The 17,063-nt window shown below is 31.0% G+C and overlaps 1 protein-coding gene and 2 pseudogenes across 3 annotated transcripts; 2 read left to right on the top strand and 1 right to left on the bottom strand.

Annotated features, from left to right (window-relative positions):
* Window positions 1-5,132: 5,132 nt before the first annotated feature.
* LOC149893198 (uncharacterized) lies at window positions 5,133-6,531 on the bottom strand (annotated as a pseudogene). The gene is made up of 3 exons (XR_016446104.1): window positions 5,843-6,531; window positions 5,478-5,712; window positions 5,133-5,334 (listed from the first exon to the last, which is right to left on the bottom strand). The product of XR_016446104.1 is annotated as an uncharacterized LOC149893198 (transcript).
* Window positions 6,532-9,119: 2,588 nt separating this feature from the next.
* Window positions 9,120-16,372, top strand: LOC145186057 (uncharacterized; annotated as a pseudogene). The gene is made up of 10 exons (XR_016445766.1): window positions 9,120-9,996; window positions 12,757-12,920; window positions 13,002-13,202; window positions 13,413-13,665; window positions 13,750-13,842; window positions 13,961-14,074; window positions 14,322-14,505; window positions 14,737-14,884; window positions 15,275-15,387; window positions 15,922-16,372. The product of XR_016445766.1 is annotated as an uncharacterized LOC145186057 (transcript).
* LOC145186974 (uncharacterized) lies at window positions 10,025-12,641 on the top strand. The gene has a single exon (XM_090069238.1). The coding sequence runs from the start codon at window positions 10,669-10,671 to the stop codon at window positions 12,172-12,174; it is 1,506 nt and encodes a 501-aa protein (XP_089925364.1). The 5' UTR covers window positions 10,025-10,668; the 3' UTR covers window positions 12,175-12,641.
* Window positions 16,373-17,063: the final 691 nt, after the last annotated feature.

Raw genomic sequence — 17,063 nt, 5'->3', positions numbered from 1 at the left:
AATGTTCCCATGCTCGGTCATGAGTTGAATTTTTTTTTAAACGGGTTGGCTCTAAGAATGGCTTTCATAGTAAATAAAATACTGTTCCTGCGCTAGGAATGGTTTTAATTGCCAATATGAGCATGGTCCGATTATTGATGTTTTTAGGGTGGGCTGGGAAGAAATATTTAGATTGATCAATCAATTAATCAGTATGCAGAGTTGATAACGCCTCCCGGCGGCAAAGTAACTTTCTGTCGAAAGGCCGACTTTTTTTGGAGGCGAAAGCCACTGGGGGTCGCTGTCAGAAGATATTTTGGAGGCAAGTTGATTTGGAGACAGCCTTCAGTGGCTTCCGCCTCCCGTTTAGCAGCAGCAGCCAGAATTTATTTTTGGAGGCAGAATGTTTTGGGGGCCGCCGTCAGAAGATATTTTGGAGGCATGATGATTTGGAAACCGCCTCCATAGGCTTCTGCCTCCCAACTAGCGGCGAAAGCCATACTGAAGTTGGTATTTTAGTCTTCCGCCGCCAGAAGAATTGAAAACAAAGGGTGTTGCCATGTTTGTCAATAAAGGAAAAGGAGCAGGAGTTTTTGATTGCTCATAAACTCTAGATTTTTAAGAGTGATTAAGAATTTGTTAAAACAATCGATAGCAAGGGAAAAAACAGCTTGGTTGTCGTTTGAGGCTGTTGTGAAAAACTCTCTTGGAAATAAAAAGAAGAAAACTCTGCTGTTTAATTGTTAGAACGTTGAAAGCCTTTAGTGCTCTTCGATGCGAAATAAGTATAAAAAATTCTATGCAAAAAATCTGATGTCAGATTTGAATTCAGCGTATCAAAATAACAAGTGTCAAAATTAATGCAATAAATTTTTTGTTTGCCTGTGTTATTTCATAACAAAAGCTAATTATTTTTCTGCACGTTTTAAGACAAGATTTAGAACTTGGGTTATATTCCATTTCAAAACAAGTGACATTAAATGGAATCCTTTTTTTTTTATTGCTTCTATTATAATATAATTCAAGCTTATTGGAAAGCTAATATTATTTTGTCAATTTAAAACTTAAGATAGTAAATAAAAACTTTTTTTCGATACTCTCCAATTAGATACTTTGGACTTGATAAGTTTTTCCACCATCCTGATGATATTATACAAAATTTAGAAACGATAAAAAATGACGTTCCTTTCAGAAAAAAAAAAGTATATAAGTATTTTTTAATGACCTCATACACCACAACACTATGGTTGTTTTCATTGCGGTTTTTTTAATTATAACTTGTTAAGGACTAAATGTTTTTTTATTAATCAAGGACATTTGCCTTGTCATTATTTTTGAATGTTTCAGTTAGCAATATTAATGCTAGTTGAATATATATATTTAGTTATCAGCAGTATTTACAAAAGACGGAAAAATTTTCGACTACACTTTTCTTTCGCAGCCATTGGCGCCCGCCTCCCCAAAATACGGAAATCTTGAAAATCGTTTTATAGTATTAATTGCGAAATTTTGAGTATTTTAACAAAATTATGACTTTGTCAGAGATTGGTTTTTTCAAAAAGCTATCGAATAAAATATTTCGGTACGATAAATTTTTTAAATTTTAAAATATTTTACAACCATTTTTCATTCGTAATTTTTTTTTTTTATTATTATATAAACTTAAATAAAAATCGATTTAATCATCGAACAAGTCAATTTTACCGAGTCTTCAAAGATTAGAATTAAAGTTTGGGTTGTGTTTTTTATTCCATTTTAAAACAACTAACATAAAATAGAATCTTTTTTTATACATGATTAACGCAATAAAGAGAATTTGACTTTGTCATGCAAATCCAAATTTTGTCTAACTACTAAAATCGCGTTTAATGTTTCATCCGAAAGCCGAGTTCTCAAATGGGTGTAGACCATTGCAAAGCTACTAAAATCTCGTTCAACTTTGACCTGAGAAAATGCAGCACCAAAAACAACTTGAGAAATATTGTAAAGTTCCTTCCAGTTAGGATCATCACGTTTTAAATGCCAATATTCAAGAATGTTAAAATTTTCATTCACACCAATACGTGGCTCACTATATACAATATTTGTTATTTGTTGATGAATTCTTTTGTTTTGTATAACATCTATGCTTTGACGTTGACCTCCTCCTGAATGAAGAGATATGCATTATTTGTTTATAATACAACAAGTATTGCCTAATCGAACTGATATTCGAATCATTAAAAGTTTCAAAGTTTTTCAAACACTTAAAAGATAAAAACTTTTCTTTAAAATTTGACTTTTTGACCTTAAATCAATAAAAAGTTAAACTATTTTCGTTTAATTTGTGAAGAAAGAAAAAAAAAAATGGAAGAAACGAATAATACTCTATGATGACGAAAATCATTAATATTAAGTAATTGAATAGTATTGAACTTTTATTGATATACAGTGTGGAAACTTTTGATTTTTTTAATGTAATTGAATAAAATTTATTTAATGAACCGCTTGATATCAAATACTGGTTAAATGTCAATTACTGAATGATAGTAAAATCTCTACCTGAAAGTTGCGTCAAACGTTCTTCATCTTCATCTCGTAAATTTTCAGGCTGTCGAGCAATTTCAGCAAGTTGTCTTTGTGAGTTTACAAAGTGATGAATCTTCAGTAGATGATCTACTCCACGGCTTCTCAATAAATCGTTGAAAACTTCATGACTAGCACTATTCCATGCAAAACGAGGATCCAGTAAGAGAGCAGCGATGAAAGCATCACATTCAAAAAACCTTTGTGAACGTAAATTTAAAGCTTCTAGAAGTTTAGATGTTAAATTATTTTGTCCATCGGCAATCTTTTCTAAATTCATCACCATTCTCATCCATCGTAAAAAGAAGTCCGACATGGTATAGTCTGATCTTTGGAAATCTTTCATTGCATAAAATATCGGCTCGAATGTTCTTGCATATTCCTCAACAAATTTCCAGGTTTCATCATTTAATCTTAGCTCGCGGTTATTTCGATTAGTCCCAATTTGTTCATATATCGCGAGTTTTTTAAACATGTCATGATGTAAGTACTACTCCATCTCGGAGCAATATCTTTGCGTGGTCTCTTGAGATCAGCAAAAATTGCATCATATTTAGGCGCTTGTGTATTTCTTATAAATTTTCTTATTTCAGCAAGAGTGGCTTCAAACGGCTCTGTTACGTCTTTTGCAGCTAATTGGCAAACATGCGCTCCACAAAACATTTTGGTACAGATTGCACCAATATTGTTTTCTAACACATTTACTTCTCTCTCTTGTTCTTGAGTATGTGATAGCCTTTCGATCCCATCGTCTGTATCTTCAGAATTTTCTACAAGTTCTTCTTCAAAATTGACTCGGTCAAGCAGATCGAAATCTTCAAAATCAAACTGTTGTGCTTCCTCAACAAATTCATTACAAACGATCATTTGATTTTGCATTTCTCTGATAGCATCAGAAGCTTTGATCATGTTTTTACCTTGATCCGAACAAGTTAAGTAAATACCATCTGCCCCTTTCCCTACTTTCGCAATCAGAGTAATTAGCTGATCAGCTAAAACCGCTCCAAGTTGCCGTCCGTGCTGAGTGAGCATTCCCAAAGTTCGATGGTGCAAATTTCCATCTTTTGTATACCAAATACTTGCAGAAAAAAGATTTGTATTGAAACGAGATGCTGAATCAAACATTAATGACGGATATACATAATCTATATCCTTTGCAATAATTTCATAAATTTGGCCAGCAGCTTTAAGAATAAATTCTTTTGATTTTTGACGATTCCATCTCACACCAAAAGCTTGAAGAGCCTTTCTAATCATCTCATTCTTCCCTATGTCATCAGCGACTGTCATAAGCAAATTTCTCATCAGAGTCGATTTTATGAAGTCTCTTACTGTATCGTTTATATCGAAGTCAAATTTAACTTTTTTACGCGAAACGAAAATAACATTTTCTTCACCGTTACCCTCATAATGATTGTTATTTCGAACTCTCCTCCTTTTCGAAATTCCTAGTTCTATAGCAATATCCTTGTGTTTTGAATGCAAACGGTTTTTGAGATGAGAAACATTTCCGGCAAGAATTGCTGGCTTTTGTTCTGCGCCCACTTTGCATTTCCATCTGTTATTTTCAGTCAAAAAATATTCTTTTACTCGTGTGTTTTGCATTTTTCTGTAGATAAATTCTGAGAAATGTAGGCAAAATAAGCAAATTTTGGAAGTGATGTCTTCAAATTGTACTCATTTTTAGATATTTTGTAAAATACAATGAAAATGGGTCACTGGTAATTTTTTTTTCAAAAATTTTTATTATTTACGGAGATATTGGGTCCCAAAATTTGGCCCGTTTTGAGAAAATTTTGCGCATGGAGTGCAATTGCTACTTTGAGGAGTAGTTTTAGCAACATGGATATGACAGAAACATTTCTTTTTAATTTTTTTACTAATCTGGGTAGGTTTCTACAGTAAAAGTAAAAATTCAACATGATTACATTTTCAGTTGTCTAGAAATCGTGGTCCGAAACCACAACATTTGAAATTTTACCCTAACTTTGAGCTCTAATATCTCTTAAGGCCAATACTTGCACGTAGTTTTTTTAGGTGTTTTTGAAAGACACTAAGACATACATTGATTTTTTGAAACAAAAACCATGTGCATGCAAGGACCTGGGAAGAGTAACCTGCCAAAAATCACTTTTTGCGTTCAACGCGCTTTGATAGATTACCCATAACAACTGTGGCCTTAGGTCCACCATGAACAGTATAAGTTATTTATTTTCCTTACATATGCATCTTCCAATATATGAAAAAAAATCCATGTGCTCTGGTGATTAAAAGCCTACAGAAGTCCTAGAAGTAGCCTTATTTTGCCAATTTTTAAACTAAAAAAATACCCTAGCAACGGTATAGATATACTTAGCAACGGCTACTTTACAGCTATATCAATTAGTGCTGCTATTAAAAATTTTAATATAATACTTTTTTATAAAGAAACTGTACAAGAGAACTTAAAAAAAAATTTTTTTATAACTTTATCAATCAAAGAAAGAACCATTAAACTTCAAGATCAACGTTTTTTCCGTTTAAAACTGATGGGAAATATAGTTTTCTAAGAATCACCAAAAAAATATAATAAATTTATTAATGGCCGATCTGAATCTCCACGTTGTCAATATCGTTTTTTGAGAGTGAATAATCTCCTCTTTGATTAGTTGGTGTTGGTGCATCAATCTTACAAACAACGTCAAGAGACGAACATTGGAGAATATTTTCTTTGGTTGGCCACTTGAAGCAGTTCTTTCCAGGTGTAACAGAATATTCCATACAAGAAACATATATATCATCATCATTGACCTAATGGTTGAGGTAAAGTAACGTCTAATCATTGCTGCTTCCTAAATATTCCTTGAAATTAGTTAATATGGTTAATAAACCAATACTTTTGTAATAGATCTCAATACACAAAAATACAATATTATAGTGTTAAAACTTCTTACATTTTTAATTATTGCAGGATACCATTGCATAAAGTATGGAACAACAATCCAATCACCACTTTGAAAATCAGCTGCTAACTCCTTTGCAATCAACTGAATATCATTGTTTAAATCATCTTCTTCGTTTTCAAGTGCGTCTTTCATATCAACAGTTTCATCAATCACATCATCAGTTAAGTTAACCTCTTCACAAAAAGTGGTTGCCAACCATCCTGTTCTTTTTTGCTTACTCCATCTAAAAAATTACACTTGAAGGATAAAGGAAATTGCTAAATATTTATCTCAAGTCCCAAGAAAAGAAAAAAGTCACATTTTTTAGCATACATACTTTGGGTATTTGTAAATATACATGTTAATTTACTTGCCTACAGAATAATGATCGAATTTGTTGAGTTGTCACATATTCACTTGGCTTTAACATTGTCCTCAGCTGTTGGTGAACTTGCTCTGGATTCATTTTCTTTCCACATTCTTCTCCAGCCATAAACATCTGCATTAGCAATGTTTTTTGCTTTGAAGAATATCTAAATACTTTTCTTTTTGGTAATGCCCACCGAGTGATGTTTGTGATGTTTTCAATCCCTTGTTTAATGATAGAATGGGATAATAGCAGGTGATCAGAAGAATTAAGGTTCGAATTTAGGTTCATTTTGTTGACATAGGAAAGTCTTGCTCTGTCTACCATAGATTTTGCCACAGATTGAGAAGTGTGGTTTTGTGAAAGTATATGCTCTGCTAATAATTCAGTATCATAAAATGATTCAGCACAACCAATTTGTGTACAAAACTTAAGAGTGTTAACACTTCTATCAACACGTTTTTTTTTGGAAACTGATGGCGCAGTATAACTTTTGCAAGTTGAACTATAAGGCTTAATAGTTCCATTTTTTACCTTTTCCAATTCGGAAGTATCTCCACATTATCATGTGATCAGAGAAAAACTGAAAAGAATGATAACTGTTAATGTTGGGAATCAAATTTGTTCCTGATAAAGTAGAAGCTTTGGAGTCTATTGTAATTACAGCGACATTTTAAATTCCATTGCCATAATGAAGAGCCTCATAAATATCTTCTGCAGTCAACATATTGTTTCCAGCATCAATAAAACTCCTTATGACACATTTCGCTCCTGCTGACTATCTGTCACATTGATCTTTTCCACGTGACGGCTCATTGTAATCATACCTTTTTAGAAAGAATTGTTTTACTTTGCAAACTTTGTAAAGAGCTTCTAAGTAGAATTTGCCATGATAAGATGATGCATTATCTGACTTAGCATAAAGGTTTTTTAAACAAGGAAAATCATTTCGAACTTTGGTTAAAACAACATCAGCTAAACAGAGTACATCAACAAGGCTTTGCTGACATTAGTAGGAGAGAATTGCGAGTTGACCCGGACAAAAATAGTATAAAGCTAAAACTTTGCACAGAGGAAGTAGACAGTCTCTGGATGAGCGTAAAAAAAAGCCCCGGTGATTGCGCTACGGGAACATCCCTTTTTGGGCAAATTGGGGCAAAAAATAGGCTAATTTTGACAACGCTAAAATATCATTAATTATATATCGTTGAATTGAGAATTTTATGCTGATCAATATTTATATAAGAACTATGACTTGAAAGCAATTATTTTTTAAGTTACTTACGTTTAAATAGTGTAAAAGTGTTAAAAGTGAATGCCGCGCAAAACTTCATTCGATTTTTTGTTTTCAAAAGAAAATTTTTACTGCGAAAAACTTAATCATTTCTTTTGTTTTCATAAAAAATGTTTTCAATGAAACATTTTGTATGAATGGATAATTTAGTTTTACTCCGAAAAAAGGTTGTGTCTTATTACAATGAAACTATTATATAGGAAAGTAAAACTTACAAGTTAAACGTTACGTGTAGTAAAAGTTTTTACATTTGAAAAAAAAAAAAATGGATCTTGTACATGTACTATATTACTATCATAAAGGAATTTTTAGTTGCAGAGAGAACTTGAAACTGGTACTTGCATCTTCAAACAATCTCAAAAATGCTAAACTTATTTGCCGCATCAGGGCATTCAAATTATGCCAAGTGCTCCAGGTTTTATTTGCAAGAAATGCAATACCTTTCAGAAACGAATCCATGGTTACATCAACAATTTTTAGATGGTCGTCACGCAGTGCGCCGATCTGAAAGGTATTGGGCTGGCCTATCTTCTGATCTTGTAATAGAGCAGACCCTGATGCAGTCTTTAAAATGCAATGGTGGTTTAACTAGAGGTAGAGGATTTAATGAAAATGTACGCAACCTATGGACTATGAGCATCTGTTATTCTGCAAGTGTTCATGAAGCAATGCATAAATTATCTGGATTTGACATCGGAGTTACGGAAAGCAATAAAGAAATGGGTATTAAAAGATTAGTATGTGATTATGAACATTGTGAGTTGTTTTATGACTGGTTTTCTGTAAGAAATCCATTCAATACTGTCGATAGAAATCTATATTCATTATCTATGGGTCTTGTGTCAGTCAATGGTGAAGATCTTGTCAATTGTGATGAGGCTGAGAGCATAGGTGTTCGTCTACAAACATTTCTCAACGGCCTTAAGTTCAATGAAGCAAAGTTTAAAAAGAAGAATACATTTTTTTCTTTAGATGTTTTGACCAATAGCGTAAAACTTGACAAACAAACTGATTGTTGTGTCGATCCAACACTCCTTTTTAATAGACTTGCAGCAATTGCAGAAAGAGAGGATGACGTTGAACTATATTTTGATTATGAGCTTACTCATCTCCCACAATCATTATTTAAAAATAACCTAATGCTGAAAGCAAACATATCATCTTTGCGCAAAGTGATTCTTCCTGACGACGAAATTAAACCAAGTACAAATGTCAGCACTTATACTATATTTGATGGTTATGATAACAAATCTTCAATTAAATCTAATGAACACATCAGAAGAAAATGCAAAGGTTCTTCCCAAAATCTTGTTATAAAAGAAAATAATCAGGTTCCGTACTCACAAGAGCGTTTTCTATCGAATTCACACAACAAGGCACAATTAATTTTACTTTTGTCTGATTACCTTAAACGAGATGGATATGAAGTATATCTTTGCAAAGGGGATGCTGACACGAAAATTGTCTCTAAATCGTTGGAAGTTGCAAAGGAAATTTCACCATGCATTGTTGTTGCTGATGATACTGATATAGCAGTTATGCTAATGTATCATTGGAAAGATGAATTAAATGAGATTTTTTTTTTTTTATCAAGAAAGAAAAAAAAAACTCTGGAGTATTAAAGACGCTCAATCTCGAGTAACGGATTTTAAAGAACATCTGTTATTTGTTCACGCATGGTCAAGATGTGACTCGACATCTTCAATACTGGGAAAAGGAAAACCTAGTTTTTTAAAACTACTGCAAAAATCCAATAATATACAATCAGTATCTGAAATTATTTCGGATTACTGGGCAACAAAAAAAGAAGTTGGAGAATCTGCAGTAAGGGAAGTTAGTTAGTAAAAAGAAAAATTACAACTTGGAAGGCTGAGTCTGGCAAGTTTCACTGAACAAACGGAACACAATTCGTTGGTTAGCTTCCCATGTAACCAGCGAGTAGAACTGATATTTACCAGAGAACTTGATTCAAAAAGCCACATTGGTAACTTGAATCAAAAATATTCATTCATAAACATTACACAAAAGTAATGTTTATCTACACTCTAAAAACGACTCTGTTAAAATCGTAACAGAGTTCGTCCGTAACTCATTGAGAAACAGAATAGTCCTTAAATCTAAGTGAGCATTCCGTTAATTTTAAAAGTAATTCCGTTCGATCAACGGAGTTAAACAAGGTTGAAGCTTGATAACGGACGGCGTTACGTAAAGTTAAAAAAACGTGCTCGGAAGGGAACAATTGCCACTAATTCTCTAATGAAGGCTTGCACGAGCTCAGCTTACACAATAAATATTTATATATTTAAGAATTAGCTAACCATATGACTTTGGATGGCCTAATATTAGTATACAACGTATTATATTATAATATATAATATTATGTTTTTTCTCAAATTTATTTATAACTAATTTATTGTGACAGTGAATGGTAATTTTTTTCCAAACATAACGTTTAACGGAAAAAGCCCATATTTAATCTGAGTTTTTTTCAATTTGATATTGAATATGATATTTTTGTAACACGTTACATTGTAAACTATAGTATCTTGATATTATCAATGATATTTGCTGTTAAAAAATAATAGTATTACCGGTATGAGTACAAAATGTATTGCTAGATTTTATTGTGTTTTCTTAATTTTTTAAAAATAATACTACTTGCATAACTAGAGGTTACATAGAGGTTCTTATTGTTATTTGTATTATTAATGTTGTTATCGTTATTTGTATAACATAAATTTCAATTTATTGACTCGATGAAAAATAGATGACAATTTTAGTAATTAAAGTTTGGGATCTGACACAAGAGAAAAAATTGTTAATTCTTATCAAGGAATCTGATAGTTCAGATGATATTGAAAACAAAGGTACAAATAAACTAATTTTTTATTTTTATTTAAGCATTTATAAATGGAATGTTTTCTTTGCAAAACTGACTTTGTGACTGTACAAAATCTTTTCTCTCATGTCCGATGTACTCATGGTTTGGCTTCAAATGGAAGTGAAGTTCGATGTACCTTTAATTGCTCTAGAGTTTTTCTTTCTTTTGGCACATTAAAAAGGCACATTATTAAGTGTCATGGTGAATCATTAAAAGATATAGTTGATTTCAAAATTGTTGACAACAAATTGAACAATACAGAGTCTATGATTGGTACTATGGGTTTGAATAATTTTGATAAGCCAATTAGCACTCATAAAAATGTGAATCTTGAGAAATCTTTTATGATGTTTGTGACAAGTCTTTTAAGTAAAGCTAATATAACTCAAAAAAATGTTCAAATGGACTTTTGGATGATATAAAAAGTTTTTCTTTACAAGTTGTGGAGCAACTGTGTGAAGACATTGACCTTAATGGTCTAGTAACTGCTAAAAATACAGCAATTTTAAAGCTAGAGAATATTTCATCAGCCTTATCAAATGTTGATACTACCCACAAGCGTACTCGTTAGTTAACTGTTAATGAATATTTTATTCCTCCAGAAGAATTTGTGCTAGGTTCAAGGGAAGAACAAAGATTTAGTAATTCACTTAAGGACATGAGGACCACATTAATTGAAGAAACATTTCAAGTAGTGCCATTAGCAAAAATGCTTAGTAAAGTTTTAGAAATGAATAGCAGTATTTGTCTTATACAAGATTTTTACAGCAGTTCTGAACCAGTCTCAAAAATTAAAAAATATATGGATACAGAAACATACAAAAATAATGATTTCTTTGTTCGACATCCAAAAGGCTTAGCACTACATTTTTTTGTAGATGCATTTGAAACTTGTAATCCGCTTGGAAGCCATACATCTGTCCATAAGTTAGAAGCACTCTATTGTATGATTGCTAATGTCCCACCTGAATTTAATTCAAAAGTCTCTAGCATATTCCTGGTTGCACTTTGGTTTGCTGCAGATGTCAAAAAATATGGATATGAAAAAATCTTTGAACCTGTAGTGAAGCAATTGAAACAGTTAGAGTCAGAAGTAGGAGTAACTGTTAACATAGATAGGGAGCCTGTTCAACTTCATGCTATTTTTGCAATGATTTCAGCCGATAATCTTGGAGCTCATTCACTGTTTGGGTTTTTAGAAAGTTTTTCTGCCAATAGATTTTGCAGGTTCTGCACAGTTAATAAAACTGATAGTCAAAAGTTATTTAAATGTGACAATTTACACAGAAGAACTAAAGCAGAATATAATGATATTGTTTCTAAAATTCATACACCAAATTACAATCCTTCTGAAACAGGGATTAAAAAAGGATGTGTTTTAAATGAACTCCAATATTTTCATTGCATTGACAATAGTGTAGTTGATAGCATGCATGATCTTCTTGAAGGTGTTGTACCTTATGAAATATCTCTAATTGTTCAGTCACTAATAGATATTGGATATGTAACACTAGAAGAAGTTAATGAAGGAATTAATCTTTTTTCATATTCACTGTCTGACATAAACAGTAGACCACCTGAATTAATTCTTCCTAATTTGAGAATTAAAGCTGCGGAAGCCTGGTGTCTTGTTAGAAATCTTCCAAGTATCATAGGCTTCAAAATACCTTCCCAAGAACCTCACTGGCAATTACTGATATTGTTACTACACTGTTGTGCAATAATATTTGCACCAGAAATAACTGAGTCACTAGCACATCTTTTAGCATGCTTAATTGAAGATCACCATACACACTTCAAACTCCTGTACCCAAATAAAAGTTTAACTCCTAAACATCATTTTTTGCTCCATTATCCAGAGATTATGATGCGATTTGGACCAGCCAATAGATACTGGTGCATGAGGTTTGAAGCTAAGCATTGTTTTGCCAAAGAATTATCATCATCAGTCAGAAATTTTAAAAATATTTGCAAAACAATTGCAAATAGAACTCAACTATCTCTTGCTGCTTCCTTGATGTCCAATAATATCTATGTATCACTAGAAACTCTTGGGAATTGTATAAGTGAAAAATTGTGTAATATTGACAATGACGTGAGTTATGCTGTGTCAATGTCACTAAAGCTTGAGATGCAAGATAAAATCTGTTGCAAATTCATTTAGTTTTGGTCATTATAAAATAAAACCAGGTTGTTTTCTTATAATTTCCCTTGATAATGGTCTTCCACAGTTTGGAAAGCTATTGAAAATTATTTCAGTTTCAAAAAAGATTTACTTTGTCTTCAAGTTGTTGCTAACACTCCATTTTGATGATCACTTCTACTCATTTGTAGTCAGCAAAACATCTATAGTAGAAGTTGTACTATCACGTAATTTGAAAGACTATCATCCATTGGCCAAACATTCAGTGATATTTGAGAATGAGAAAATAACTTTCATTAACACTCACTACAAATTAATTTAAATTAGTATTCTTTATTTTACTGATTTAATTTGAATAAATATTCTTATATTATTTTGTTGGCTCAACTTTTACTAAATTTAAATCATTTTTTTGAAATTGTAATTAGCTTTACTAATTACATATTCTATACAAGGATTCTTTGTTTATATTATTTAAAAGCCAAAGTTTACAGTTGTTTCACAAATTAAACAGTTTTATTTTAAAAATCTTGTATAATTATTTGTCTTTTTTGAACATAATCATTTGTGTATTTGTATTCATTTTATTGTACTTGTTAACAGTTAAACAAAAGTTCAACCGTTCTACCAATGATTCAATCAGATTAGTTGTTGAAGAAGATGGAACAGAGATTGAATGTTCATTTGAAATGATGCAAGCAATGGGGAGTAACTTAATTTACACTCTTCTGGTGAATGGTGAGAAATGGTCTAAGCAACTCCCACAGGTAGAGACTTTGAAATTGAAGTATTAAATAGATGAGTATGTTGAGTAAAAATATTTACAATATAATTCTAATGTGTAATAGCTTATGTAATCTTATTTGTAACCATGTACTCCTGTTTCACTTCAAGATAAATTTAATCAAAATATACCTCAACAAAATCTTCATTCTCGCAACATTTCTCTTTCTACAGTTGATGTTATTAGCATTGGGTGTGCCGAACCTGACAAAGTCAATCCTTTTATTAGTATGGAGTCATTTAAACAATACCTTTTAAAACATCCAGTAAGGCTTTATTATATATTTGTAATAAAATATTCCATTCATAATAATGTTTGAATTTACAGAGTAGCTAACCCAAGATATCTATATATCTCAGGTGTGGAGTTAGCTTGATATTTCTAATTTAAACTTTTTTTAAAAAGTATTTTAATTAATTTCATGAATCTAATAATAAATTTGTAAATAGATCAGCGTTGTAAATTTATTTTTTAGGTCACAACAGATTATGTCAAATCAATTTTGTCAACAGGAGTTTTTACTGTTTTGGCTTGTCAGGCAATTACCCGGCTGGTTGTCCATAAAATGATTAATGTTTATGGAAATTACCCTACATGCAGGCATAAACAAGATGTTGCTAATCTGCTGGGAGAACCATTTGGTATGGAGGCAACCGTTTTCTTTGATGCATCCACATATTCAGGATTTTTGCAGCGGGGTACAGAAAATGCTAGAAGAGATTGGGATAGTAAGTATACTTGTTAAATATTTCAGTTATAAAATTAGCATAATAAATGCTTCTGTTTATTTTATTTAGTCAATAAATTTTCAGGTGAGCTTAAGGTTTATAATTGGAAAAAGAGAAATCTTAACTGTGACAAAGCTACACATATGAAATACAAAAAGACAGAGCTAAAGTTATTAGGTAAGAACTATACATTTTATGTTTTTTGCTTCATCTATTCTTTTATGTTCTAAAAATTGTTATCATGAATAAGTTCTTTTAATTTAACACAGTTTAATTATTCTGTTTAATTATTTAGCTTTTGATAAAAATAATGAAACTTGTGCATCTTCCCAAACATCTGCTTCATCAGATTATTCTAATGAATCTTATGGGTGCCCAAGAAAATTAACTGATTGTGTTGTTTGTAAAGGTAATTATTTTTATTGTGACAGAATATAGTTTATGATTTCTGTTTGAGATTTTTTTTGTTAATATCTAAAATAATTTTACTTTGGTGTTAAGTAGGCCTTGCCCCAGTTGTTTTTTTCTAAGCTCCAGTCTGTTACTATCAGAACAGCTGTGGTTTATACAAGTTTTATACATTTTCCATTGCACAATCAAGATTAAGAATATAATATGCAATAAAATGTTGGTTTTTTTACATTTCATTCTTATAGGTAAATTTAATGATAATAGTGGAGATGTAGAAAAGCTTGCTTTTTATCAAATACTCGAACACATGAAGTTAAGGAGTGTTTAGAAAAAACATTTTGCATCAGACAATTTTAGATCAAGAATGAATTACCCACCTTGTCTACGATATTAAAAATGTATCCAAAATTTCAGACAATGCCTGAACTAGTGAGTTTTTTTTAAGTTACCTTTTTTTATATTTTAAAACTCATGTTCCAAATTTTTGAAAAATCATTTAACTTTACAAAAAATAAAAATACTTTTCATATAATTTTAAAAAAAATGTTTTTAATGTTTTTATAGTAATGAATGGAATTTTTTGATTGCTTTTATGAAATTGACATTTCATAAACCATGTAAGTAACAAAATAATGTGCAATATTTGTATTTTTATTACAGTTAGATATTGAGCTTCAAATGATGTTTTCTGACTGCACTACAGATTTTTTATCAGTGTTTCGAACAGAAATATTAGTCCCAACATTGGAACTAAGTGGAAATAAATCAATAGAACTGATAGCAGCGGATGCCAAAAGAGGCGATAATGGTGTGTTTCCTTCAGTGTTTATTCTTATTTAGATATATTTTAAAATTTTTTCTCCAAAAAGAATAAGCTCTTAAAAAATGTGTGCATAATGTTTAATGGATAGGGTCAAAGTAATTGTGCAAATCAAGGTAGAAAAAAACCTGTGGCTTGTATGTGTTATGCATATTTGAATTGTCCTATGGATGGGTGGGTGGTATGCTAATGTGGAAAAAAATATGGGATATAACGATATAGTAAGAGAAATGAACTGGGAGAAGTGTTTAAACCCTGTGTTCTTATTTAAATATTAAACGAAGATATAGTATAATATTCCAACTTGATTGTATTTATTTTAACTGAAACTAAAAATCAGAACCAAAACATGACTGTTCTAATTATTCAATTTTAAAGGTTGGCATGCATATCATGCTTGCAAAATTGTTTCACTGCTGCTGAGAACAACTGTGAAACAGAAGAGGATTTCAGGACTGGAGTCTTTCAACCATTTAATGAGGATTGTTGAGGTTATTTTCTATAATTTTCCTGATTCAATAAGAACTTTAATTTGTATTTGTAATGAGATAAAAAAAATTAATCATAGCTTTTATGTAATAATTTGTACACAACTTTTAGTTTTTGAGTTTCTTACATAAAGATAAACAATTATCAAGCTAAGGCATAATTTCCAGTTACAAAACTTAAGATGTACTGTTTCTATGTCTTAAATGCTTATTTTAGTGTTAAATAAAGGTCATCGAAATAAAATAAAATAATTGAAAGTAAGAATAAAGAAAGATATTTTTTATTAAAAAAACATTTATGAGTTACAAACTGTCAATATAATGAAAAAAAAAAAGCCATACAAATATACATCCAGAAATTGTAATAATAAATGTTCATGTTAAAACCCATGTTAGTATTCATGTTTAATAAAGTATTATTCTATACAATGACTATGTGGTTTTACCTTGTACTGCAGCACAAAATAAAAATATCAAATAGTCATTATAGCAAATAACATTTAATTTAACCCACCTTGTTTATTTTTTATATTTCAGCCTGGAAGTTCCATGACAGAAGCTGCAGAAAACTGCTGTAAACCATATCCATTGCTTCTCATAAAAGGTAATATTAGCGACAAAGTTCTATTGGTAAAAATTGCTGCGGAGAAGTCCTTAATTACAGCTGGGTCATCAGTTGAAGAGGGTATTGAACGATTGTTTAAACTTTTTTGGTGTTTCAACTTGAAGTATACAGAAGAATGTGCGACTTTTTTAAATTTTTGCAGTTAGTTTACAACGTTGGAGAAAAACAGCCACTTCCAGCATCAGTTTATCAGCTTCATGCAATGTTGAAGGCAGTTAAGAAATAGACACTTAATAGTGCAAAAAAGACAAGACAATATTTGGTTATATATTATTTAGTCTTTATATTATTTGTAGTAAGTAAAATTTAGTATATAAAGCTAAATATGAACTTAAATACAAGTATTTCTGAAAATTTTAAAAATCTTGCATTTTTTTTTCAAAAAATTATAAGCGTCATCATAAATACAAGTTTGGCTAAACTTTTTTTTTTGCTGATACTAACATTAGCCATTAAGAAGAACTTAATATGTGAAATTCATTTACTTATAAAATAATCATCGCATTTGAATATATATAATCAAATAAATATTCTAAAAGCTTCATTATTACAGTTAACATTAGAAAATAAAATAATTTCTTGCTAACATTATTAAAAATTAAATGCAAAAAAGATAAAGTTACATTTTCTCACGTTTCAATTTGCCTATTATTACGCTAAAGTAAAATTACCTTTAGCGTAATAATAGGCAAATTGAAACGTGAGAAAATGTAACTACTATTTTTAACGGTCTTGTCTGCAAACTTTGCATAGTGTTCCGTAAAAATAACTTAACGGACTGACTCTGTTACATATTGACTCCGTAAGTTTTACGGACAACTCACTCAGCTAAAAAACAAGGGACTACTCTGTTGAAAATTCCGTCATTTTCCACGACCTCAATTCGATGGTTCCAAAAATGAGTGGTTTGCTGGGAAACTTCGAATTTGGCAATTCGTTTAACAAGAACCAGTAAAAAGAAAGAGCAAAAATTTTTAAAAAGACATAATGGCTTCAACTCCAGTAATAGTGGATAAAAATGAGTATTAAAAAATTTTGATTGAAAGAGTGCTAT

This window comes from Hydra viridissima, unplaced genomic scaffold, assembly GCF_058129835.1.
Source record: "Hydra viridissima isolate aposymbiotic clone 2 unplaced genomic scaffold, HvirCarnegie_v1 scaffold_1, whole genome shotgun sequence".
Classification (NCBI taxonomy): domain Eukaryota; kingdom Metazoa; phylum Cnidaria; class Hydrozoa; order Anthoathecata; family Hydridae; genus Hydra; species Hydra viridissima.
This window is presented reverse-complemented; position numbering and strand designations above follow the sequence as displayed.